This window comes from Zingiber officinale, unplaced genomic scaffold (genome assembly GCF_018446385.1).
Source record: "Zingiber officinale cultivar Zhangliang unplaced genomic scaffold, Zo_v1.1 ctg125, whole genome shotgun sequence".
Taxonomy (NCBI): Eukaryota; Viridiplantae; Streptophyta; class Magnoliopsida; order Zingiberales; family Zingiberaceae; genus Zingiber; species Zingiber officinale.
Genome location: NW_024589821.1, coordinates 99,247 through 125,626, shown reverse-complemented (window position 1 = coordinate 125,626; position 26,380 = coordinate 99,247). Strand labels below are relative to the sequence as shown.

Sequence of the window (26,380 nt, the reverse complement as noted above, 5' to 3'; positions counted from 1 at the left end):
ACTTTCTCTCTCCTCAATCTCTCTTGTCACACTCCCTCCTTTTTTTCCTTAACACACTTTCTCTCTCATCATACTTTCTCCCTCATCATACTTTCTCTCTCCTCAATCTCTCCCATCACACTCACTGTTCTTTTTTTTCTCATCACACTTTCTCTCTCACCATACCTTCTCTCTCCTCAATCTCTTTCTCATCACACTCTCTCTCCTCATTTTTTTTCATTACATTTTCTCTCTCTTTATCCTCTCTCATCATACTTTCTCTCGCATCATATTTTCTCTCTCATCTTCTCTCATCATGCTCTCTTATATCACACTCTCTTTTCTCATTTTCTCTCATTACACTTTCTCTCTCTTTATTCTTTCTCATCACACTTTCTCTCTTATCATACTTTCTCTCTCATCATTCTCTTTCATCATATTTTTCTCTCACATTCATCTTTCTCTCACATCTAATTTTTTCTCTTATTTTCCTTTAAGGGTAAAAAAGAAAATTTTGATTGATTCCGATAGAAAATATGCAACTAATCAAACATTACTTTTAAAAGTGATATCCATGCTCATACCTCTTCCCATTCCATAATACAATGATTTTCATTCCGATTCCTATTCCTAGGAAAGAACCAAACGCCCCCTGAATTTAGCTATTTAAAGTCCTAAAATTCTCTTTCTATATTTTGAAAATAAGAGAACAATTTCTATTCGTGAATTGTATTCTTTGTACTTCTGCTTAAAAAAAACAGCACGGTTTAAATTTAAATTATTTAATTAATAAATAAGCTTAATAAATTTGATAAACCAAACCAACACACTTTTAAAATGCTCTTTTTTGCTTTTCCGGAAATAGGAATAGAATTTGAAATCCCTAAATTTCTATTATTGGTAACGGGCCCCGTTCCTAGGGTTAAATCGGCCGGCGTCATTTGAAATCCCCAGGTCCTGGTACGAGCACCAAACTTCCCCTAGCCCCTTCTCCCATTGCGAGATCTCCTCTCTCTCTCTCTACCCCCTCGATCCTCGATCCTCGATCCTCGATCCTCGATCCTCGATCCTCGTCGTCGCCGACGACTATACCGTCGGAGGTGGCCGTCGGCGGCAATTTTTGGGTCTTTCTGGAGCCCTACGCTCGCAATGAGGCCGTCTAGTACCTCTGTGACAATTGCGTAGCGGTCGATCTCTCCTATTGGATCGGCCAGCACGACGCCGTCACGCCGTCATCCGAAGCCGGAGATGTCATCTCCGGAATCCTCACCTGCGCAGCACCGTCTCCCTCTTCTCCAAGGTTCGCCATCCTATGCCCCGGTCCTCCCCGTTTTCTTACCAAGGTTGGAGGACGAATGGTTAGGGTTTATGCTCCATGAGTCTGATCGGTTGCGTGGTTACGTTATTTTGTTTAGATGGGAGCTCATTTGGTGTTTGTGGTGGAGGAGGAGGAGTCTCCATCTAAGTCGCGGGTAAGGATCGAGCGTTTCTTCCAGATGTCGAGCTTCAATCCCTCGGAGCTGCCGAAACCCGAATGCGATGGGTAATAGGGGACCCCTGTGAGGTAGTGTAATGGTTTCTTCACAAATATGTTCATATTGGCATCTCTGTTGAATTCACATTGTGTTGAAATTGACATATCTGTTGAATGCTTAACGTTTTATGTTTTTTTCATCATACGGGGAATTTTTTTCTCTGATTCTGTTTGAGGCTGACCCTGACAGCTGAAATGGTTCGAAGCATGAAGTCCCCTCCAAGTATAAGAAAGCATATAGCATTACATTTGAAATGACACATGGATCTTTAGCTTCTTTTTCCTATGAGATTATTTGTATAAAATAATGGGTTAAGTACCAATAGTAGGAATTGTTTGTTCACACTGATGCGGTGGTTTCCTTCTGCCCTTGAGTGTAATGTGGGTCAATAATCCCGTTGATCTGTCAGTCAAAGTTACGACGAGTCATATTTGACGCACAAGAGAATTAATCCCGTTCAGATAGGACTTAGATCTAATCGGATATGCTAGACTCCCTACACAAGCTCTCAGTCTTAGACTCCCTACACAAGCTCTCAGATTCCATCTCAGTCGCGGACCCCTTCTCAGTCTTTGACTTTGTCTCAGTCTCGGACTCCCTCACAGTCTCGAACTCCCCCTTAGTCCTAGACTCCCTATACAGGGTCTTTGTCTCGGACTCCATCTCAGTTTGTTCTAAAAATCGGCCTAGGCGGCCGCCTAGGTGCTAGGCGCTAGCCAGCCACACCGAAAATATGCTAGTCGGCCAGCCTAGGCAGCTTTGGCGCCTAGGCGGCCCTAGGCGTTGACTAATCAGTCGAATCGTCTAGGCGCTGCGGTAATAGTGCAGGGTTTTCATATTTTGTTTTTGTTAGTTTGGGCTTTTAAATTTAAAGCCCAATCTAAAAAAAATTAAAATGTGATCTTGAGTTTGTATCTGATGATGATATTGTGTTTGTGTTCGATGATGATCAAGTTGTTGAAAATTATAGAGAAGAAAAAGTGGAATAAATTTGTGATATTTTATTAGTTGTGTAATTTTGAACTCATTTTAAATTTGATTTATTGTGTTGGAGTTATAGACTATGATTTATTATGTAATTTATGTTGATACCGTGGAATCCGCCTAGTGGCGCCTAGTCCTGGCCTAGGCACTAGGCGTTGGTTTGGCGCCCGATTAGCGCCTAGCAAATTTAAGAACCTTGGTCTCGGACATGTCTTAGTCTTGGACTATATCTCAGTCTCGGATCATATCTCAATCTCAGACTCCATCTTAGTTTCAGACTTCGTCTCAGTCTTGGCAGCAGATACCATCTCAATTTTCCCCCTCATCCTTGATGAAATCTTCGTCTCGACTCTCGTTGCTAGCGTTCTCCTTCAAAGGAGGAGCCTAACATCATCTCCTTCAAGGCCACTCCATATCGATGTCATTTTCTCTACCCTCAGAATAGGTTTATGCCCTATGTGAGCGTACTGAGAATGGTGAATATTCCAAGACGCGTGGTGTCCTGAGAATGGTGAGATAGTTATGAGGTTGTCAAACTGGGTCTCCGAGATACCCCTCCTATTGACAAGTGGCGCTATGAGAGTGGGAAGGCAGCCAACAGTTGCCGGATCTGGTCCCCTCTTTGGCCCTTGTGATGATGATATTCCTGACGTGGAGATGCTCTTTAGATGACTATATAAGCACTCACGAAGGTAAATACAAAGGGGGAAAATTTTTGCTAACTCAACCAGGTTCTCCTTTCTGCGTTTTCCTACGCATCATCTCAAATAAATCCTAACCTGAGCGTCGGAGTGGCTCCCGGATCCATCCCCCGGCTCATCTAACCCTCCATTTGAGTGTGTCTTAAGTCCCCTCATCCTTTGGACCGACACACACATGTCGGAGACTTGACGATCCACAGTAATTTGGCCAAAACACACACTAAAGCAGAAGTGGTTTGAATTATTAGATTTAATCTAAAGCATGCTCCAAAAAGTTAAATACTTTTCTACCATTGATTGGAATGGAGTATTTATTCCATTTGGTTCTAAATTTTTGGGAGGAACAATTTGAAACCTGCTAGAGAGAGGGTGACTTAGCACTATCTAATAGTTTATTGTTGCTTCCCATTGACTTCTACCTATTTGTTGATGTGATATGCGTTGGATCTTACAGCTTGAAGGAGGTTTCTTTGATAAAAAAAAAAGGTGGATCCGCCACCTCAGCTGCCCTCCTAGAGCTAGGAGGTTTCTTTGATAATACAGTGTTGGTTTGAATTTTTGTATAGAAATCCTGTAATTCATATAAGATCATTGTAGTTGCATATTCATACCGCTCTTAATTCACTGGAGTTCCTCAAATTATTGGGGATGGATGCCTACTTTAGAAACTTGGTGTGAAGCTGAAGCTCATTGTACACAACTAAATCACGAAGGCCATCTGGATGCTTCCATTATTGCTGGCAGTTGTTCCTTTCTTTTGGGAACAAAATGCATTGTAAAGTGCCTGAGCTCTAATTCTAGAGTAAGGATCAGACCTTTATTTTTCATTTGAACGTAACTGTTTAGTTGATGTCCCCATTGCACGTGTTCTTTTTTTCCTTGTTTTATTGTTTGGAGTAATTTCCAGTTAATATATCTTTTTTTTTGGCTTAGCTCTAGTGCAGTCTTCTATCCTAAGATGTTTGGCACCATTTTATCAGGAATCACGCGAGCCCTATAATTATCAGATATTGTAAAGCTTCTGGCTCGCAATGACCATGATTTACATGGTGTTCCTGGGTTTGAGATTGATGCTGCTGTTTGCTTTGTGAAGCTGTATTCTAATAATGAGACTTTAGATCTGTACGTGTCAGATTAATGTTTGGCTTTGGTTTAGTTGTATTGGTGGCGTGATTGTTTCAACTCATTTCTCTTCAAACTGATTTTGACATGCTTTTTAGGTTTTCCCTAATTGGGAATGGGGATTCAAATATAGTAAATGGAATTAAAAAGTTGCCCACAACTGTTTGATTTCCATGTGCAATCGGAGAAAATGAAATTTGAAGACAGATGGCTTTCTCATGCAATTCTGTGAACTATTTGTCCCACAATGCTTACAAGCTCTTTGGCTGCGTGGATGACCACATTTAGCATCTGAATTCCTTTACAGGTTTGGAACTTTATAGTTTCTGGATTATCCATCGATTCCTGCTTTTTCACATTATGCCTGTATCTTGCTATTTCTGAACTCCTTTCAGACTCGTATTCTATGTTTTAGTGTTGTGATCTAAGGCATAATGTTAGAGCATCTCCAATGGGAGGTTTTTATGAGCTCTTTAACTTTCACTATGAAGTGTCAATGAATAATAAGAAATGGGGATCAATATTGCGGACCGTTTCTTAATCTCTTTCTTCTGTTTTTTGATGGGGCTACAAAAAAAAGCTCCTTTCCATTGTGGATGCCCTTAGGACAGAGCTTTTTTATGGCCCCCCACCAAAAAAAAGAAGGGAAAGATTAAGAAGCGGATCTGAAATATTGAACCCCGCTTTTTAATATTCATTGACACACCGTTAAAGAGCTCATAAAAACCTCCTGATGGAGATGCTCTTAGCCTCTTTCCGTGTCTTATCAGAGTAGGATGATTCTGAGAGAGAAAATGGTCAATTTGGAAAACTCTAGATGAGATGGCGGCGACAATAAGTGAGATGGATGGATGGATTACGATGGAGAGACTTACAGTTTTCCAGAATAGTAGAGATGTATGTACTCAATTGTATCAGAAAACACTGTGATTACAGAAAAAGATGAAGTGTGGAACAGCAGTCATGGTGTCTGATCTCTCCATAAGGTAATTGTCTTTGTTTCTGCTTGTCACTACTGGAAAAAGAAAAGGTAGTTTTATCATATTTAAAAATGATTTATATTGATTGGATCGAAGGTTAGCGCAGCTGTCCAGTTCATCCCAGTTGTATCCGCTGATTTGCAGCGGCATCATTAGCCACCCCTCCACCTTGCCATAGAAGTAACAACAATCATATTATGCCCAAGTTTACCTTGTCATAACATCATTTCTATTTTGTTTACATTTCAGATTTTATGGAGAAGCTGGTGAATGCTTTGAATTTTGAAATACCTAATATTTTGAGTTTGCGAATGATGAGTCCTCATAGATTAACGCTTATGCTTTTTCACATTTGATTTGCAGGCCATACCTGGATAGTGAACACTGGATGACTTAGTGTTCACTCAGGCTGAACATCCCATGCCTCGCCCTTGCCGCACGGCAAAATTAAACCTGTGCATCGCATGGTCGGGTGAGTTTTACCCTCAATGCTCACATCGCAAGCGGCCGGGATTAGATATGCAAGATGATTTGTCTGGTGCGCTCTTCCATCTCTCGTAATTTTTCACTGTAGGAGGGCTGCACGTTAATTCTGTTAACAATATACAAACTTTGCATGACGGACAATAGCTATTTGCAGGATCTTTGATGTTCTGAAGACAATATCTATACTTGATCGTTGTTGTTTGGAACAGCGATGTGGTGGAACGTTTGATGAGCAAATAATGGTCCGATTTAGAAATTTGAACCATTGCTGTTGATTTGGATTGAGTGGGGCTGGTTGAATTTCTGATGATTAATTGGGCCGTGTATGTATTTTTTATTGGGCTTCGAATAAGCCGATCATGGGCTGTGACTTGTAATAGCTGGTCATTCAATAAGGTTAATCAGCGACAGCGCCCTAAGTAACATGGGGGCTTCCATGGACTGTTTTCATCAGTTACCAAAATAAATGGTCATGTGCCATTTTCTGAGCCACTAATAATCCGTGAATGTGTAAAAGCCATTGCGGGGTTTCGTATTGCTCTTTCATCGTGCGTGTAAGTGTTTAAAAGCCGTTGATGGATCGCTATAGTGCCGTGAATGTTTAAAAGCATCTCATTGGCCTGTTTCTGTAGTCATCTGCTAATCAAAAAGAGTGGGCCGTTAAATGGCTTTACTTGCGATTATAGGACTTCCTCTTTGGTCATTTTAGGCCTAGCTTATCAAAATTTTACTAGCTTTAGCTAGGACATTAAATACTAAATGGGTCGTTTTGGGCCTTTAATGGACCGTTAGATAGACTTTTTGGGTGTTCATAGCCGTAAATTGTATATTGGGCCTTTGATGGGCTGCTAAACATTTGATAGGCCGTTAAATGGGCTCATTAGAGTTTTAATGGGCTGTTAAATTGGCTAATTTGTCTTTAATGGGCTAGTTGTAGGCTTTTAACGGGCCGTCAGAAACTTGACCTTAATGGCCCATTATATAAGGCTGTCCTCGTATAATGGCCTTTTACTAGGCCCTTCATTGCCACTTTTGGACCATTAATAGGCCTTTTTGACACCACTAATTGGGCTTTTAGGCCTCTAATGGGCCATCAATGTAAACTTCTCCACGTGTCCTTTTTGGGGTGATATCTGTTGGGCATTTAAATGGATCTTACAGGCCATTATTTGACTTCTGTTGGGCTCTAAACGATCACGTGCGGTTTTAATAGGCGACAAATATCAAATAGGCTATTTCGGACCTTTAATAGCGGGCTATGCTAGGCTATTTTGTAACTAATTGTCAAACGATACGAAGTAGATGATGGATCGACAATGAATAAATATTGGGCCATTAATGATTACGCCGTAAAAGCATTTTTTTTCTAACTATTTATATGCCTAACAGTCGAACTCGAGACTAAAATTTTAAATTTGATCAGGTTTTAGTTGGATTTAACTTTGATATTTTCAAATTAAAGTATTTCAATTTAACTTAAGCTTATTTTTTAAAATCAATTTGAAAACAAATCGGGACTTAAAATGGTTAAAGAGCTAAATATCTCAAGTCGCCAAATGGAAGTATAGAGGAAGGATTTTTAAGAACGATAATATTCTGAAAAGCCAATTTCACCTCGATGAAATAAAGATTTGAAAAGTTTCAAACTGAAATAAAGTTCAAAAAAACCCTATGTTTTTTTGCTTTAAATTGTAAATCCAAATCAAACTAATAAATTATTTGATAAAAGTAATTGATTTTAGAAGCTCACCCCTGATGCTTTCGTGTTGCTCTTGTTCTGGCTTAATCCATTTTTAGTCCTTGCGCTCTTCTTCCACTGCTCTTGAACAAGCAAGAAAGAATAAAAACTCTTCCCTAAGGACCCTGTCCACCCCTTTCAACTCATTCATCTTCACCTCATCAAACTCAACCACCCCATAGATGATGGGTCATCATAAACCAAGATGAATAACTGAATCAAAGGGAAGAAAACATGAAAAAAAAATACTTTTAAGTGCCGCAGTCAAACAGCAAAAATCCACTTGTGAATATATCCTCAAATGATATTTCGAAAAGAGATTCATCTGCTTGCACATACTATTGTACCGACTTTGAACAAAATGTGACAGAATCTTCTCGTCTGCATAGGCAATTATCATAATTATAATTACTATTAAATCATCTAAATCCTTTGACCTTCGGATCCAATATTACTTACCAAACTTATATTTAACTACAACTCTCTCTCTCTCTCTCTCTCTCTCTCTCTCTCTCTCTCTCTCTCTCTCTCTCTCTCTATATGGAGGGAGAGGGTGTCCGTGCTAAACACCTTCGACCGCCATGTCATCGCCGGGCCCGTATTCACCGTGATTTACTCCCTCTCATACTCGTGGGGCAGGGGTGAGGGGGCCGCTGGGCGGCGGGACCCGCCTTTTGCAACATATATGGAGGGAGAGGGACATTTTCATCAAATCACTGTTTAGGGCTTTTCAGCAACGCAGCTCTGGCCATCAAAGCCGCAGCTGGTATTATAGCTCGCCACCATGCCCCTTTCTGCCTCGCCACCAGCCACTAGAGCAATTGCCATCACCACAACTGCCTCCAGCGATCGCCGCCGCCCTCTGGGCCATCGGTAGGCAAGCTCCGCCTCTATTTCCCTCTCCCTTGGCACGTTGGCCCTTCTCTCCGCCGACCACAACCAGCCGACGTTGCCTTCCGAGGTCGCTGCTCACCTTATTGTCACTGCCAGGTCGCCAACCGACCACACCAGCGCAAATCTGCCCTGAGCGCAGCCAGTTCCCATCGTCGCAGACGACCTCCGAGCAACAGTCGTCCCCCATCATCGTAGACGGCCTCCAATCCGCGTTGTCGTACACTTCCGACGCTGATTTGATATCTGATCCACGTTGACGTGTATTTTCGGCACTGATTTGGCCTTCGAGCCATCATTGTGTTCCGACCTTTGAGCCGTTATTGTGTTCTGGCCTTCGAGCCGCCGTCATGTTTCGGCCTTTGTGTTGTTATTGTATTCCGGCCTGCGTGTTGATATCATATCCCGACCTGTGTGTCGCGACGAGGTCCCAACCTGCATGTCGTCTTCCAAATCCAGGTTGTGCTCGACTAGGTGCCGTCAGATCCAGCTCTTCATCCTGTTCAGAGTCATCTACTCTTCCGGGTCACGACAACTCGAGCAACGTCTCAACCAACTCACCGATCTACCAGAAGGCGCCCCTTGAGACAGGGTACATTTACCGTATTTAATCTTCATTCATTTCATTATTATACTCTTAGCCTGTTTCTTATATATTCGTCAGAGATCGGGAGACAACCCGATCGTTGGCTGCAGGTAGCGTTGACAGAGGGCTCCTGATGACTTAGTCAATATAGAAGGCAGCTCTACATACCCCCTCCGGGTTATAACAATTCAGTCAATATTCCGGCCACATCATCCAGACAGTCCATTTATATATATATATATAACTTAAAATTTAGATGCAATCCAATTTCTAGACTGTAAAACATGTATAGGGAAATCAGTTTTCTAAAGAGCAGGTGCTTCAGTTTTACTAAATTAAATGTAATATTTTGTAGATATACCTACAATAGAAGAATAAATGAACTAAACAACTTCCAATGAAAACACATGTGTAGAAAACCTACATCTAAATTTTAAACTTTTCCAATACTTAGCTTAATCATCCACATTTAGATTTGGCAAGAAAGAACTTCTAAACATGAGTACTAGCATAACTATAAGTCTACTATAACTAATAAAGGACTAATCATTTCATCTAACACCAACTCTAACTGATACAAAATTTAAAAACAGTTAAGAATAATACTAAGGCAAGATTCTACTGGGTAAGATTCTCACCAAAGTATGCAATCATGGTGCAATTCATTCAAATAAGAGAGTTGACTTTTATGCTAGGCTTTGCTACTGGTCCAGAATAATAAGGCTTGCATGAACAGTACTTTACTCAGCTAGCCTTGTATTATTAACTCACTACCTACATGAGAAACACAATGGTCGTTCCATTGTCAATTTGTTAGGTTCCACCAATGAAATTAAATGCTTAAAATTAATTATAATTCGTTCATTTTAAGCCTATAAATCTACACCCGTATATTGTTATTTGAGGTCGTGTGTCACAGTTTCAAAAGAAAAAATGGTTTTAAATCACAGAATCATGAATTCCATGGATGTATTTATTAAAAAGGCCTGCAATGCTCAGAATAATTGAAACAAAATACAGACCGAATAATAGCAACAAAGTAGAAACTACTTTTTCTTATATATTATAGAACAGAGTGACCCCATAAACCTTGACAAGGGAATCCTATGAATGCGCCTCTACAGGATTTAATACTCATTAACAATTAATCATCCATGACTGGAATTAAATACCGAACTAATTCGGAAGAACAAAAAATGACTTTCTACAGAAAAACTTTTAGAAGCCCTCCATGCACCATGCAAGCAAAGTTCCACAATGTAGGCAGCAGCAGAAGCAAAAAAACAAATCACATAATACATATTATAATATTATATGCGTATATATTTCTTGAACTCACATCATTTGATGTGCCAACCCATGCTTATCCCATCCCAAAGTTTTTTTTGGATCACTCTCCCCCGCTCTATTTAAAACCCTTGCCCTTCTTTCCACTTGTTCACCCTACATTAGATCGAACGGCCTTAGAAACGAGGGCAACACCTTCCCCACGAGAAACACCTTAATTCTCCTCCTCTTTCATTGCGCATGTACTTCCATGTAGTGTGGCGAGGATACATAGAGAAAGAGGGCAATGTCATTGGCTGAACCCAGTTTGGACCAGGGTTTGATCAAGCCATGGATGAAGAAGGCTGTAAGGGCGAGCACACGGCCAAGTGAGAACATGGCGGAGGCCAAGCGCATTCTCGCGCTCGCCTCGCCCATTGCGCTCACCGGACTCCTCCACTACTCTCGCTCCCTCGTCTCCATGATCTTCCTCGGCCGCCTCGGCCATCTCCCCCTCGCCGGCGGTGCCCTCGCCATTGGTTTCGCCAACATCACCGGCTACTCTGTCCTCTCTGGCCTCGCAATGGGCATGGAGCCATTGTGCGGCCAGGCTGTCGGAGCACATCGACCCACCCTACTCGGCCCCGCCCTCCACCGAGCTGTCCTCCTGCTCCTCGTCGCTTCCCTTCCCATCGCTGCCTTATGGCTCACGATGGACCGGCTGCTGCTCCTTTGCGGCCAGGATGCGGACGTTGCCGCTGCTGCATATGCTTATGTTCTTGCCTCCCTCCCCGACCTCATATTTCAATCCTTCCTCCACCCCATTCGCATCTTCCTTCGCTCTCAATCCATCACGCTCCCCGTCACCTACGCCACTGTCATCGCCGCCGTCCTTCACCTCCCTCTCAACTATGCCCTTGTCTTTCGCCTTCGCCTTGGCATCCATGGCGTCGCTATTGCCTCCGTTTGCACCAATCTTAACATACTCCTCTTCCTCCTCCTCTATATATTATGCGCTGACGTTCACTGCCCCACTGGAGTACTCAACCTTTCCACGGATTGCTTTAGGGGATGGCGCTCGCTTCTCGGTTTTGCCATTCCTAGCGTCGTCTCCGTGTGCTTGGAGTGGTGGTGGTACGAGATCATGGTCCTCCTTTGTGGCCTCCTCCTCGACCCCAAATGTACAGTCGCCTCGATGGGCATCATCATCCAAACCACCTCATTGATCTACATTTTCCCTTCCTCCCTGAGCTTCAGCATCTCCACCCGCGTCGCCAATGAGCTCGGCGCCGACCGGCCCGATCGCGCCCACCGTGCTGCCAACGTAGGCCTCGCCTGCAGTGCCGTACTCGGGCTACTGGCGTTCCTGTTCGCGGTGGCAGTTCGGCACGTGTGGGCGTGTATGTTCACGTCCGATGCCACCATTGTGGCGCTCACAGCCACGGTGCTGCCCGTCGTCGGGGCTTGTGAGCTGGGGAACTGCCCGCAGACGGTGGGGTGTGGAGTGCTGCGTGGGAGCGCGAGGCCACGCGTCGGGGCCAACATAAATTTGGGCTCTTTCTACGGCGTGGGGATGCCAGTGGCGACAGCGCTGGCGTTCTGGGCGCAATGGGACTTCATGGGGTTGTGGATCGGCATGCTCGCGGCCCAGGCAGCGTGCGTCACGCTGATGCTGCTCGTCGTACGACGCACAGACTGGGAGCTGCTAGCGCAGCGCGCGCGACAGCTCATCGGTGTCCGTCTCGACCCGGCTGCCGCTGATGAAGCAGCCGTGGTGGTGGTGCAAAATGACAAGGATGAGAAGCAGCCAGAAGAAACAGCAAAAACTGAAAGCAGCGTTAACATTAACTACGACTCGATTGTTTGGAATCATCTTTGATGATCCTGTGGCTGCAACAAGTCCATAGCTTCCCATTGTTATCTTATTTGATCTTTTCTTCGTTTCTAAACAAAAGATCACTGCGATCCCTTTGTCAGCATGTGAATTGGGAAGAGATCAGACATCGAAACGTTGCAAAGCAATTAAAGGGGAAAAAAATAAAGTGAAGCTTTTTAACTGCAAAATTAATTGGGGAAAGAAGGAAAAAAACAAAAAGGAAATTTGATTGAAGATTCACTAGAGACCACTGCTTTATGTTTTGGTCTGTTCTAAAACAGTTCAACTGAAAAAATTACCATCTCAGATGGACCGGATTAATTCCAGTTTCATTTTTAAAATATTAAAGGTCTATTCGTCTGAAAGGATAAACTAAAAAATAATTTACTCCTCGGTCCATCAGATTTGTCTCATTTGAGCAGACCGAGGGAAGGGTGGAGGATATTAAATTTTTTTATATGTTACTTTATTATTTGATTCAATTTTATAACCTCAATCTAATCTTTCATTTTCTCAACTTCTCGCTATCATACACGCCTCTGCAAGCTCTCTGTCTCTCTCAATCTCCATGCCTTTCTCACACTTATTTGGGTTTTCCTTATGTTTTCTATCTCTCCTCTAATCAAAATCGATTAAACAGACATGTATGATAAAAGCGATATAATATATAGTTGAATGAAGAGATTAGCTATGGTTAAATTGATACTTTTGATCTTCTCATAATAGAATAGGAAGAAAGTTAGAAGGATTTGAAAGTTGCCTAGATGGAACGAGAGATAACAGAGGAGAATATTGTTGTCTTTATTCAATCTGGACTAATTGTTCATTAATTTATCACTCTAACTCCGTGAATAAAGGATGGATGAATAGGTTATCTTGTTCATCTACTGTCTATCTAAGTAAACAAGAAGAAAAATAAGTTAGAACAATATTCAGCTACATATCCATCCATCCATTCAACTATACAAGCCCTGAATTTAAATATTTAATCCTATATAACATTACACCATATTGCATGCCCATATATCAACCAAAATTATTAATATATAAATATATATAAACTCCATCCCATAATTAGATATCATATAGGATTCAGAAAACTATAAAAATTATCTAAGCTTTCTGATATTAATTCATCCGTTTTGCTAAGAAATTTTATATGTACATGGTCATGGGTACAAATCAATTATTGTTTTGTGTAATAAAATGACTGATTATTATGACACACAAGGGGTCAATTGGAATCGAGATAAAATGAGAAGCAAGGTGGAAGGAAGAGATTAAACTTGGCATAAATAAAGTTGGACCATTGAATAAATAGATGTATATTATCAATTTACTAAACTTTAACTTTAAACCATTTATTGACTATGGGATATCAAATTCTAATGCTATAAGAATATATCAATTAACACAGTGACAACTATTAAACTTGTTAACTAACACAAGGAGAGAGTCTTACAGATGCAGGTGTTGCCAAGAAGATTCATCACGAAGCAGGGATAGTTGCTGTACTCATACGCACACACACACAAAAAATAAATAAATAAATAAATAAGCATACGGCAAGAAACTCAAAAGAACATAAGAAGTACAATGAAAATGACATGGTGACCGTGCAACCACGATTACAAAAAATGCTAGAATTAACTTAAACTAATGGAACCAACTTGTTGAGATATAATCACTCACGATTAGTTAAAGGATATTATCAATTGTCACTTGACATGCGGTACCCAATTGTGAATAAGAGTCGGATGTTCATTGATTTTCCAAATCTCCAAGAGTCATTGGTACACGAATCTAGCTCTTTTGATTAATCTATTCATGTTTGGTATATTAAGGGTGGTGACAGTTGGAATGTTTGCATTAACATCATCATTTTTGGCTTTAAACAAAGATATCTGCTTGTGATTCAGTACTGAAAAAGTTGATTATGGATCACCAAAACCAGGATTAAAAGTGTTCTAGCCAATTGGAATAAGTCATATCTCATTGACAATCCAAAGAATGAGGTAGACAAACTATTCGCAATGTCATTTGCCTGGTGGGTAACATCACATGATGCACTGTTGTGTTTAAATACTTGCAAAATTTTAATTTATCAATGAAGTGTGATTTGCCATGGATTGAGCATGCCAATCACAATCTTGGCAGAACTTGCTAATCAAGATATATTTTTTTCTGTAGTAGAAAAATGTCATATTTAAGCATGAAAAAGTACTCCAATCTTCAGAGTCTACATAGAGTCTACATATATGACCATCCTAGAGAATGCCAATTATTGACTGTCAAAGGCTGTTGTCCATTGATCCCAGACCATATGAGCATGCATTAGGTTGGTCCCTAGTATTTTCTTCCAATTCACAGCTTAAATTCACATGGTAGAGGACCATCACCATGCATTTACATGATTATATAGATTGAATGCACATGCTCAGTGGCAAAGCATGATAAGGACATTTATACAAGTTACAACGTAAAGATAACAAACCTTACATTCATCTCCATATGAAAGACACTTCCCTTGGTAATCACTATGAATAATTGTCTGACATAATTATGGAATTTCTATTGAACGCTTTTGAATGTGACGTAAAGAATAAGTTCTCAGAAGATGGAAAGGTGCAGAGAGATATAGCGGAGTTGCCTGATAGCGTCGGAACTTGGAAGACTCTAAACTATAAAATTAGCAAGTGGCTAAGATCACATGGCAAGATAATATATCTAATAAATTATATCAAACAAGTTCTTAATGGGGACTTCTTGGAGAATTTAAGGAGCGGAAGTTCTAACAGATGGGAAGAAGCCAACTGACTGTTGGAAGTCTCTAATCTTGAGAATAATAATAAGCTAGTGGCTAAGATCCCATGATAGGATAATGTATCTAATATATTCTATCAAGGACCTTCTGGATATTTTTTAGGAGTGCAATTAGAGACATGTCTAGTGGAAACCGGTAAGGGAACCACACTTCCCCATTGACCAGAATGCATACATTTGTTTTAGTTCAAACTTCATTATCAGTTCTCATTTCTCTAGATAAAGACAAAAGGAAATCATGTAAATTAAACCAATGAAAGATAATACAAATCCAACTATTAATTATTCTTGCAATGCAAGCATATGCCTCTTACTTTTTTATTCCACTCATACTTTCTTATTCCACGCACATTTTACTAGTCCTCAGTTTGATTCCTTTTGCATAAAGCATCAAGAGTGATGATGATGCATGAATAAATTCAAGCGGAGTTTTGTCTTTTCACTCCTTATTTAAATTTCCAAAGAAATAATGATTATTATCCTGTTTTGAGAAACCGTGCAATCGATAAGCGATAATGATGGGGATTAGTACCAGGGAAACCTACATATATTAATCTAAAAGCAAAAGACAAAGTAAGAAGTCAAAAATAAAATTAAGCAGTTACATTTTATCAAACTACAATAAAAGGAAGTACATCCATTGAAGACAAGTATTAAAAAAAAACACATATTTCACAAATAATGTAGGGTTGGAACTTAAGCTAAATAGTTTATTCCAGGTGAAGCATTAAAACAAACTGTGACTTTGATGGTCGGTAAAATAAACACTATTATTCACTAAAGAATTGGATTGTCAGCCATGAGCCTTTCTAAGGTATGGCCATTACAAAGCACTATGGAATTCTCTATCTCAACACTATCCATGAAATCAGGGCTACGATCTCTATGCATTTTTGTTCTATTTTACAAGCAGTGTGAAACTTCATTTGGTTGAAATGGTTTATTCGAACTAAACCTTTCATCCAGGGAACAAGAACTAATATAATATCAAAAATAAACTTAAATTAAATAGGAAATCAAACAAATTACCCTATCGTGGCTTCACGACCGCATTTGACGAGCACCTCATCTCGGGAGGGTTCAACGAACGTTTCATAGGGATTCTTGCGGGAGGCGAGAACCGTTTCGCAATGCATCACTGGAAGACGAATGCTGTTAGATCGGTCGATTGGATAATATATAGGGCAAAGGAAGGGTAAATACCTATTCTTCCAGTTGAAAGATCGAGCATAGAAACAATCCGCCATGAAATCGCCTTGCCGATCGCATTCGATGGAGCAGTTTAGGTCGCCGCGTGGGAGAGTAAGAACATTTGAGGATTTTGAAAGTTTCTGATTATTTGCATATAAATATTATATTTATGGATTAATTATTTACAAGCTTTATTTTAAATAATAACAATATTAATAATAATAATAAATATCAAATATAATTATTTAGAATATATTTAAATCATTCAATAAACGTACATAATGCATATATTGATTCATAATAATCATCGATCAAAATTTTTATTTATCATTGATATTCAATATGTAACATAAATAATGCCAAAATATTAATTTATATACATTTAAAATATATTTTGCTAACATATAATTAATTTGATAAAAATAAATTTAACAATTGTTAAAATCTGAAACACCCAAAATAAATAATTAACAAATTTATATAAAGTAAAATTATTTAAACTTAAACTTAATCTCTAACAAAGTAAAATGCTACACAATTGAGTTTTTAGACAATAAATTTAGCTCATTGCTAATTTTGAATATAGGCATTTAAACAAAAACTAAAATATTTAATTCTAATTTGGTCCTTAAAATTCATATTTTAAAAAATAATATTCACCTTTTTGGCTTGTGCGAAATTTAAAATGGGCACTTGAAAAATAAATCAATGGACAATGGAATTGGAAATTGAACTAAGCAATTGAATACGTAATAAGTGTTGAAACAATAACCTTTTGTGATGTATCAGCAGAGATATGATTTGAATCAAGATATAAGCAATGTGTAGCCCATTTATCAGTTTCACTGCAATATCATTGGCAAAGATGAACACCATAAACTCCAGTAGTTCTCTGAGCAATATCAAAGTACTGAAGCTCCAAATGTAATTTTGGGGCTTACACAAGGCAGAAGAGAAGCAGATCTCATCTTGAAGTATATATTACATAAACTTGTCGAAGAAAAGTTTGCAAAACTTGTAAGGGAGTCTGTCCCTGGGATCAAAACTACAATGGATGAGGTGAGGTGGGTTCCCTTTTAAACTATAGCCTACAAGAAGAGGCTAGTAGGATGGTTCTAACGATGATCTTATACTTCTTCGTGTGTATGATTTTTAGGCTAGACATCATGTACCAAAGATGCAACTAGAGAAGATACAATACTAGCACAATGGTCGCGATTGAATTTCTCAATCCGATTTCATATTGTTTGGCTGGTTCATTGCAGTCTTGGAGCCACAATCCAGTATAAGAAAGAACCATTGTCACAAGAAAGCCTGCTGTGGATCATTTCCCACATTAACTCGGATTGTCAATGATCAGAATCACTTATCTCAAACACACATCTTTTCGGAATCAGACTTGAATTGAGTGCACAAACATTTCCACACCTAGAGATGGAGTGAAACATTGGTGAAATTTGTGCGCCAACAGAGGGAGATATCCTCTTTGCTGCTAGGACAAGGTGCTTCCCGACTTCGTATCTGTTGCAGTTAAAAGTTATACTATGCTTGTTGAATGGTGATCGACAAATCTTTGATATAGACTGAGGTGTCAAAGGAGCAAGTTTTCTATTGACTCGTCGTCTACTCAGCCTTTGATGTTTGTTTGCTCCTGACAAACTATTTTCTGCTTGGCGAATGCAGCACCGATTGGTTTTCTTTACATTTGAAATAACACCATGTGAGATCTCATCGTCGTCAAAAGTTGGATCATGCTTGACAATTATTGCAGTTTTACAGCCCCGAGAAGAAGAAAATTTTGTTTCTGATTTACTGCTATTGACAGAACAAACTGGGGTTTCATTCGAGGCTCTTTCCTCAGCCGAGTACTGTCCATGTTTCATTGCAAAACTAGTTTCTTTGATACAATTAGAATCATAAACATCTGAAACAGTCTGTCTCCCCAATTTTTGCCAAATTTTGGAAGCATTCACTTCGTCATTGTCACAGAAATATCTCAAAATAAGACCACTAACAGAGATTTCCTCTGAACAGTTGGCACTAGGAACCTCTTTCATTGGTGAAGAATTCATCTTTTCCCCACCTTTTGATGGGTGTTCTGATAGCCAAGTTTCGCCCCTTTGAATCACCTTCTTTGCAGAATCCACATCAGAATTTACAGATTTGCAGGTTTTAGAAGTGTCCACAGCCTCCTTTGCAACAGCATTCACTTGAATGTTTTCTCCTAATTTCACTATCTTAGTTACATTAGGACTTTTTCTGTCATTCAGAGTTGAGAATCCTTGTACTTTAGTGCACAAGGCTTGATCAGAAACTTTGCGACAAGTTGAGATGTTTTTGGGATCGTTACTTGAAGCTGACATTATTTTGGAATTTGGACAAACAGTTTCACCCTGATGAGAAATTTTTTGTCTTCTGTGGTTTATAGAGGGAGGTGATTCTATTTGTTGCAAAGTTATGTCTGTCAATAAGGATGCATTCATTTGAAGAAACCAAGCAGATCGAGATCCACAACAGGCTTCCCTTATAAACATTGAATCAGGAATATGATAGAAATTCGTTTTTTGCTTTACCTATCACAAGAAAGCGAGGTAACACTATCATATCAGAGATTTGACGGAAAAAAAAAAAATAACACAATTAGGACCTTCAAAAAGGCATACCATGAGGGAGTGGACAATGATTTCTCCTAAGGTTGGAAAACACAAAATGTGCTCACACTTGAGTTTACCTGGAAAGTAATCACAATATATTACTTAAACATGATGAATAACAAAAAACAGTAAACATTTTATTGACATCATGGAGAATCATCACCATCGTCAATGTCATTGATATGGCAGATGATGTGGAGCCTCCGAGTCGGGTCAAAGTCAAGAAGGCCGATTGACGTGACAGTCCAAGTCAAGGAGGGGTCAACCCTCGAAGCCAGCACAGTCGATCGACACATGAGAGTTCGTCTGACCGTATCGATGGGCCGGTCGGACGTCGATCCACTGAATACTGATGAATAGTTAAAGACGAGTCATCACTTGCCAGAGCCAAGGCTTCTTTGCCATTCGAAGACAACACGATTAACCAGCTCGGTTGAGCAGTCCAGCCGATCGGAACTACGGTCCAATCGAATGGATTGGATGCCTAATCTGATTGAGCTCTTTGGCCAAACAGATAAACCGAGTGATGGATGAGTCCCCAAAAACACTCTATAAATCCGATCGGCCGCCCTTGCAAGCGATGGTTGATCGGGTCATAGGAGGAACTTGGTCTGCTTATCATGTATGTATATTGTGGGCCCCTCAATCTAACGACTTTATATTCTTTTTTGGCATTTTGTGCCACGGAGGACAGAGAATATTCTACATGCAAGCTGTATGCCAGAAGCTTCCTCTCTGCCAAATGCAGAGATTACACGTCCATTTTAGGAAAGATATCAGAACATCTTTATGGTGCGTCTTTTTTTGGAAACACTTTGAGATTCGTGCACAGACAAATAATAGCACTATTAAAGCGGTCTCCACCTACAGGCGCAGGTAAGCGATACTGCGCGATTACACACGGATAACCACTGTTCATTTAGAAATACTATTCATTTTACTCGATCATATCACTGACTTGAGCGTCGAAGTGTCTACGTTGGTGACCTCTTCCCTGATCCGAGTGCTAATGCTCTTTTTTGACACACAGGGACACTTCGGAGTCACTATTTGACAACGACGAGTCTTCATTTGGTTAACAGTAGAGTCATCTTTCCCAGCTTACCGTCTTCTCAGCTTTCGAACAAGATCAGCTATCAACATGACAACATCATCATTGTTATCATATCATACCAAACCTAACCGTTTGGGTTAGCCATATCACAAAATATTGTTCAAAACAATTGAAACATCACATTAGTTAAACTTTTCTTTCGTCTCGCTCTATCTAATACACCATTCATTATAATTAGCTAAACTCCTATCGATGTCTTTAAACATGCTTATATCATTTTAACTTATTTTTCAATTGCACCCGGATAAAAAAGATTTTGTTTTTATATTTTCTATGAATTACATATTCATCTTAGCATTCTCATATTTCACATTATTTTTTGTACTGAACCAACATTAAATCTAAGCGATGAAAGATAGGGGAGCAAATGAGACTAGAGACTCGGGTAGTCCTTGTTGTGAATGAAACACTAGGTATTGCGCATATCAACCCCTGCAGTATTGTAGCTAAAGTGCTAAGTATCCTAGGTATCATACTAACAACACTACTCTAGGTAGCACACTAATAAAACCTGATTAAGCAGTTTCTTCAGAAACCATTAGGGAGATTACAGAGATCGAATAGCCATTGCAGCAAAGCAGGAGAAGCAAACTACGGTAACAAATCTACATTGATTCAAGAAAACTAAAGAAAGGCACCACAATGTAAGATCAAACCAAATGGACCGAATAGAGAAGATCACTCACGTTTGAGGTCTCGAGCCGTGATGCTACCGGGGGCGGACAGGGCGAGACGAGTGCCGAGGCTGGTGTCGATGAAGACGGGCATTTCGAGTTCCATCTCCACCAAGAAGACGCAAAGATGCGGCCTTTACGTCCGCGTTCGGCGTTCTCGCTCTAGGTATTGGTTCTTTCTCGGGTGAGAAGAAAAATAGAGTACTGAAGGAAAATTAATACGAATATTTTCGGATTAATAAATATAAGCATAAATCAATTCAGCGCCTCATTTATTATATTAAATAGAATTAATTTTCTTAAATTTTTTTAATCACTCAAGTTATTCGGTCAAACAGCAAGGAGATAAAAGAAGATTACTACATCCCGTTACATTCGTTACAGAGGGAAGAAAAAAACGTACCTTTTTGCAATTCCCCTTTTCGGTTTGGTTTGGGATTTCTGGTGCGATAATCCCGATCTGCAGGCGACGATTGCTCCGCTCCCGATTTTTATCCATTTTGTTTGATCGGATTCGGAAGGGGGCGTGGACGATGCAGAAGACGGCGCAGGCGTGGTTCTCCGGCGGGCCCAGCGAGCGCGATCCGGCGCCCTCCTCGTCCTCGCTCCTCGCCGACTGGAACTCCTACGCCGCCTCCAGGGCCGCGGAGGACGGCGGCTCCTCCGTGCTCTCCTCCTTCGACATCGAAGCTGCCGTCAGGACCGCCAACGACAAGGTCACCGACACCTTCAGCGTGTGAGTGCACTGCCGTCTCTTTTGATCGTATCGTTTGTTTTCTTCGTTTAGGGATTCTATGTTGAGGTACCGAAAGGGAGGATCACGACGGGATTTGCCTCTTTGAATGTGAGAAATTTAGAGAAGAATTCTCATTTCCCTTTGTGTGTGTATTCCTTAAATGCCAAGATCCTACTTTTTTGCTGCCTGCTTTCAGCAAGAAGAAGAAGGGATCCATAGTAGCAAAAATAAAAAATAAAAAAAATAGAGGAAATTCTATGTTCTTTTTCTTCACGAAAGAACCTTACCAAATGAAGAGATTTGTATAGGGGCATCATGACCGCCCTTGATGTCGAGGTTGTTATTCATGTCACTAGTTACTTGGATGAGAGAACTAACCAATTAATTTGTTAGGTTCACCCATTGACCATTTTTTTAAGTCTCTGTTAATAGTAGTTCACTTTCTCTTGTTTAAGCTTATAAAGTTTCTTTGTTAGGCTACAATTCACCATGTGTGACTAATTTAAGATGGCATAATCTCTCCTCTTAATTTTTTAGATTCCTGTTAGGACCCAAGTTCCAACTCATAACCTAACATGATCCCCATCAATGGCATGTTAAGTCTAGCAGGGGCTACACCACCATCACAAATGCACCCTCTCCAATACCTTACTGTGCTTAGAATTAGGTTCTTTCTAGTACCAATTGTCACGACCGACTTAAACCATTAGCCTATTGGACAACCACAAAGCCAAAATGCTTAAGCCTGAGATACTAATAGTTTGCTCGTCATCTGAATTGGGGTATTTCATCCTCAAACACACATCACGTTATGAAGTCTTGTTGGGAGACACCAGAGTGATTATCCGGATGTTTATACGCGCAAGGTTATTTGAAATGATTCCTGGAGGGCATTTTCATTGCATTGTTGCATATTTGGAGGGTTTGAACAAGAAGAATAAACTAAGATGATCAAGCATGTTAAGTATGTTGTATCATAATTATCTAGAGTGATGACATCATGATCGCCCTATCAAATCTGCCTTGCTTCATATTCTCAGTATGTGCTATCCTTAACATTGCCATGGTTGGAGCATTTAAAGTTGTTTCTAATCAAATCCTTTTTGTTTTCTTGCTCTAATTGCTTATATCTTGTAAATCACCATGTTTTAGTGTTACTAAAGGCGTTAGGGAATTACCCGGAAGCTTCCAGACTGCTACCAGCAGCGTTCCATCTGGAAAATCTCTGATGTACTTCAGCTTGCTCCTTGCTAGTGGCTTCTTTCTAGTTTTCATTGCGTTCACCATGTTTCTTCCGGTCATGGTGCTGATGCCTCAGAAGTTTGCCATCTGTTTTACTTTGGGGTGTGCATCTATTGTTGGATCTTTCTTTGCTCTTAAAGGCCCCAAGAATCAGCTCAAGCACATGTCTTCAAGGGAGGTATTTTACTATCTAAAGGATCATAATTTTGGAAATGTATTTATCTGCTCTAATAATGGGAGTAATTTTCTAACATTCTGAAAATAATTCCAAGATTTAAAAGATAAAAGATTAGCTTATAATCAAAAGATGTGACATTCAGCTAAGTTTCTACGCCATGATATAAACTGAAATGCTACAGCTTACACAGCTACTAGGAAATATAGAGCAAATAAGAGTGAAATGTTAATGTATCACCAGATTCTTGATCCTCATGCACTCCAGTGTACTCATTTTCTATGGAGAGGAATACAAATGGCTTTTGCAAGTGGCCCTTTGCAAAACCATTTTCTTGTGTTTTGAGAGCCCTGCATTCTGTCATTGATCTAACTAAACGACATGTGATATTTTTGTCTGAGAAGAAAAATGATGTAAAACAGGAAGAAGGAAGAAGAGATGATGATCAGAGATATTTGAGATTAGAGAATGACAAAGATACTATGAAATGACTGATTTATATGCATCATAACATACATGCTGCTTCTTTGCAGAGACTTCCTTTCACTTTGGGATTTGTTGGCAGTATGGTTGGCACCATTTATGTGTCAATGGTGCTTCATAGCTACATTCTGTCGGTTCTATTCTCTGTCTTACAGGTAATCGTCTTTTCATTCTCTCTTATGTTCTTCAAGTGTAAAAAAAAATGTGCACATTGTTCTGAATTCAAGGTGTTTGTTCCATCTTGTTCAAATTATGTCCTATACTTTGTTCCTTGTTCGTTCATGTCAAGTTTATAAGAAAGATAAACCCTCAAATCCAAAAGTTTTACTCGTGCATTGAATGGAAATGAAGCTACATTTTCTTTAGGGAGCTTTGGAGTTAAAAAAAAAAAAAAAAAAAACTTAAGTTGCTAACATTGCTTAGCCATGGATCGTTCAAATGTTAGATAAAGAGAAGGGAATTTCATTTGGTGCTGGTAATTCATTTTGATAGACATGTTTCTTCACTAATCAATTTTGGAGATCTATCTTACAAATTATGTATCTTGCCTGACTGGTGATCTCTTTTCCCTAGATTCAACTCCTTTCTTTGTAGCTAGTTGACATTTTGCTATACTTCATGGAGAATATTTTCTGTTTTCTGTGGAGATCAATGTACAATCCTCAATAGTTGATTTTCCATGTCTCCTCAGGTTCTTGCACTTGCATACTATGCAATCTCATATTTTCCTGGAGGATCTGCTGGCCTGCGGTTCCTTTCAGCAACGATGACATCCTCAATACTCCGATGCTTCGGAAGATAAAGCAATTGTACATATAATCAGCAAATTCAGTTTCGAGATCATCCAATGGAGAATGTGATTGGTCAGAAACTTTTCAGCTTTAAACTGGATCCTAGAGTTCTTGGCTCAGCCCACTGGTGAACAATTGGAAGCTTTTCGATTTTCAATTTGATTATTGAAGTTGTAGCACACAGTGCAAATTCTGAAACACCTTTTTGCTTACTTTCTCCGCAGTAATTGTGGGTGTAGTCAGTGTTAGTTAACATTGTTTAATTATAAACATATCAAGATTAATCCTCCTTGCTGCTATTTCAATGATCAATTTTGGATTGTCTTTTGCTTCATTCAACCTGATACGGGATATAACGAGCGGACCTAGGAGATGACGTGGAGGTCAAGGTGATATGATGATCAAAGTCAATGGAAGAGAACATCTCCCATTTGACTTCGTCGTTCACCTAACATTAGGGTTCTCAGTTCTCTCGATCAGCAGGGTTAAAAGTCGAGCGAAAGTAGCCAACCGGCCCTTAAGCCGATCGAATGTATAAATCCCAGTACTCTACATAAAAGATAACCCGTCTAGTCATTTAATAATTGATCAGGTTTTGGGCAGCCAGTCTTATAGGGTGGCCGATATGTTCGGCCCATTTCTTAATCGACTAGTCATATACTTGGTTAGAATATGAATCAGCCTCCTCGAGGCTCGCAAACCCCTCGATGTAAGCCCAGTCAGGTAAAAGGCCGTCCAAATTTGAAGTACTTATCTTCATACTATTGCCCCAAATAGACATCCAGTAAAGCAAGGTTTACTAGAGGAACTTCCAGGACGCACAAAGCATCCTGTTATTTCTCAAATAGATTTATAACAAGATCAAAGTATTATATTATTATTCTCCAAATAAAGGTCTCAAGGATATATAGAACATAACTGAGTGACTTAAATGCCGAGATAAATATAAAAGCAGTCAGTTTTATTGGTCAGTCAAGATACATACAATACAATATAACAGGGCAAATTATACAAAATATGATTGAGCAGCTCAATAATGACGGCCGGTCTCAAGGACCACTCGAGATATATTCATCAAACAATATCCTAATACTTGTCAGAATAATAACTATGTCTCGAATAGTATTATTCTGAAAACTTCTTACCTAACAATTATAATGAATTACCTAACAAACTTTAACACACTTTACCACCTCATGATCATGGAGGTTATGTGAGGTGATAATATAAAGAGGGAAGTCTTCTCCATGGTGGAGGTATGTTCTCTGAACATCTGCAACTTTACTCTCACGCACACATTCTTACTGTTCTTCATCCACCTATTTGGATCGATACTGACTTGAGCGTCAAAGGGCTTTTGCCAAAGACTCCCCCTGGTTTTTAAACACTGACATCTGGTTGGCTCGTCTTCTTGTGCGCAGAATATAAGAAAAGCTTTTTCTCATAGAGAAAAATCTTCTGTCGATCAATCATCAGTTCATCGTGCTCAGTGTATCATCTCTGTAATTTTTAGATAGGATCACAACCAATTATGATGACCTGTGCAGCTGAACCACTTAATCAGGTTCGAGTACTTATGGAAGTAATAGAAGTTGGATTTGGTTGAATTGTAAATACTCCTTATAGAGTTTGTGATGAGCTATTTTTGCTTGATATACTCCACTATGAGTACAGTGTGTATGTTTGGTTTTATAGTAAATAGAGGTATCTATAATCTCGATCAATTTACGAGCACTCGTCTATATAAATTGTAGAATTTATATTCTAAATGTATGATAAACAAATAAAATAAAAGTGGTAAAAGTTTACAGCGATCAATTATGATGACCTGTGCAGCTGAACCACTTAATCAGGTTCGAGTACTTATGGAAGTAATAGAAGTTGGATTTGGTTGAATTGTAAATACTCCTTATAGAGTTTGTGATGAGCTATTTTTGCTTGATATACTCCACTATGAGTACAGTGTGTATGTTTGGTTTTATAGTAAATAGAGGTATCTATAATCTCGATCAATTTACGAGCACTCGTCTATATAAATTGTAGAATTTATATTCTAAATGTATGATAAACAAATAAAATAAAAGTGGTAAAAGTTTACAGCGATCTCTCGCAGATCCGCAATCGGCAGTGGCGAAAACTCACTGTCGGAAAAGCGATCACAAGATCGGAAAGCCCTCCGCAATTCCACAAACCAAATCTCACCGCCTCAGATGTGATTATCCACACTGATCCTTGGACGTATCCCCTTTATATAGGGAAATTAATCAGGGGCATAATGGACCTTTTCCATTATGAGTAGTGGGGAACATGGGTCATGTTCCCCACTATCCCCATTTCCAACATAAATTACCTC

General features: G+C 39.6%; 3 protein-coding genes and 1 long non-coding RNA gene across 6 annotated transcripts; 3 read left to right on the top strand and 1 right to left on the bottom strand.

The window, feature by feature from the left end:
- The first annotated feature begins 898 nt into the window (after positions 1-898).
- On the top strand, positions 899-6,279 carry LOC122035879. Of its 2 annotated transcripts, none has more exons than XR_006127275.1 (6): positions 899-1,279; positions 1,395-1,543; positions 4,133-4,321; positions 4,420-5,307; positions 5,665-5,839; positions 5,942-6,279. It is a non-coding gene; the product is annotated as an uncharacterized LOC122035879 (long non-coding RNA). The 2 variants fall into 2 exon arrangements; XR_006127274.1 differs by having other exon boundaries at positions 901-1,279; positions 4,180-4,321.
- Positions 6,280-10,604: 4,325 nt separating this feature from the next.
- LOC122035872 (protein DETOXIFICATION 49-like) lies at positions 10,605-12,271 on the top strand. Its single transcript, XM_042595024.1, has one exon. The coding sequence runs from the start codon at positions 10,624-10,626 to the stop codon at positions 12,145-12,147; it is 1,524 nt and encodes a 507-aa protein (XP_042450958.1). The 5' UTR covers positions 10,605-10,623; the 3' UTR covers positions 12,148-12,271.
- A 1,142-nt stretch (positions 12,272-13,413) lies between these two features.
- On the bottom strand, positions 13,414-20,780 carry LOC122035873. 2 transcript variants are annotated; one of them, XR_006127273.1, is made up of 7 exons: positions 20,613-20,780; positions 18,822-18,889; positions 17,100-18,731; positions 16,931-17,003; positions 16,171-16,298; positions 15,997-16,105; positions 13,414-13,653 (listed from the first exon to the last, which is right to left on the bottom strand). XR_006127273.1 is itself a non-coding variant. In XM_042595025.1 (3 exons), the coding sequence occupies exons 1-3, from the start codon at positions 20,704-20,706 to the stop codon at positions 17,508-17,510; spliced, it is 1,386 nt and encodes a 461-aa protein (XP_042450959.1). In that variant the 5' UTR covers positions 20,707-20,780; the 3' UTR covers positions 16,663-17,507. The 2 variants fall into 2 exon arrangements, 1 of the variants encoding a protein (XP_042450959.1); XM_042595025.1 differs by lacking the exons at positions 13,414-13,653; positions 15,997-16,105; positions 16,171-16,298 and having other exon boundaries at positions 16,663-18,731.
- A 188-nt stretch (positions 20,781-20,968) lies between these two features.
- LOC122035874 (protein transport protein SFT2-like) lies at positions 20,969-24,339 on the top strand. Its single transcript, XM_042595026.1, has 4 exons — positions 20,969-21,336; positions 22,489-22,756; positions 23,287-23,391; positions 23,928-24,339. The coding sequence occupies exons 1-4, from the start codon at positions 21,134-21,136 to the stop codon at positions 24,036-24,038; spliced, it is 687 nt and encodes a 228-aa protein (XP_042450960.1). The 5' UTR covers positions 20,969-21,133; the 3' UTR covers positions 24,039-24,339.
- Positions 24,340-26,380: the final 2,041 nt, after the last annotated feature.

What these genes read in the sequence shown, in the direction of transcription:
- LOC122035873 (XM_042595025.1), bottom strand. Translation starts at nt 20,706, where the DNA reads ATGGAACTCGAAATGCCCGTCTTCATCGACACCAGCCTCGGCACTCGT. An exon ending in CACGGCTCGAGACCTCAAAC is followed by an intron (nt 18,890 to 20,612) that starts GTGAGTGATCTT and finishes ATTACTTTCCAG; the next exon opens with GTAAACTCAAGTGTGAGCAC. An exon ending in TCATTGTCCACTCCCTCATG is followed by an intron (nt 18,732 to 18,821) that starts GTATGCCTTTTT and finishes TTCTTGTGATAG; the next exon opens with GTAAAGCAAAAAACGAATTT.
- LOC122035872 (XM_042595024.1), top strand. Translation starts at nt 10,624, where the DNA reads ATGAAGAAGGCTGTAAGGGCGAGCACACGGCCAAGTGAGAACATGGCG.
- LOC122035874 (XM_042595026.1), top strand. Translation starts at nt 21,134, where the DNA reads ATGCAGAAGACGGCGCAGGCGTGGTTCTCCGGCGGGCCCAGCGAGCGC. An exon ending in GTCACCGACACCTTCAGCGT is followed by an intron (nt 21,337 to 22,488) that starts GTGAGTGCACTG and finishes ACCATGTTTTAG; the next exon opens with TGTTACTAAAGGCGTTAGGG. An exon ending in TTCTATTCTCTGTCTTACAG is followed by an intron (nt 23,392 to 23,927) that starts GTAATCGTCTTT and finishes ATGTCTCCTCAG; the next exon opens with GTTCTTGCACTTGCATACTA.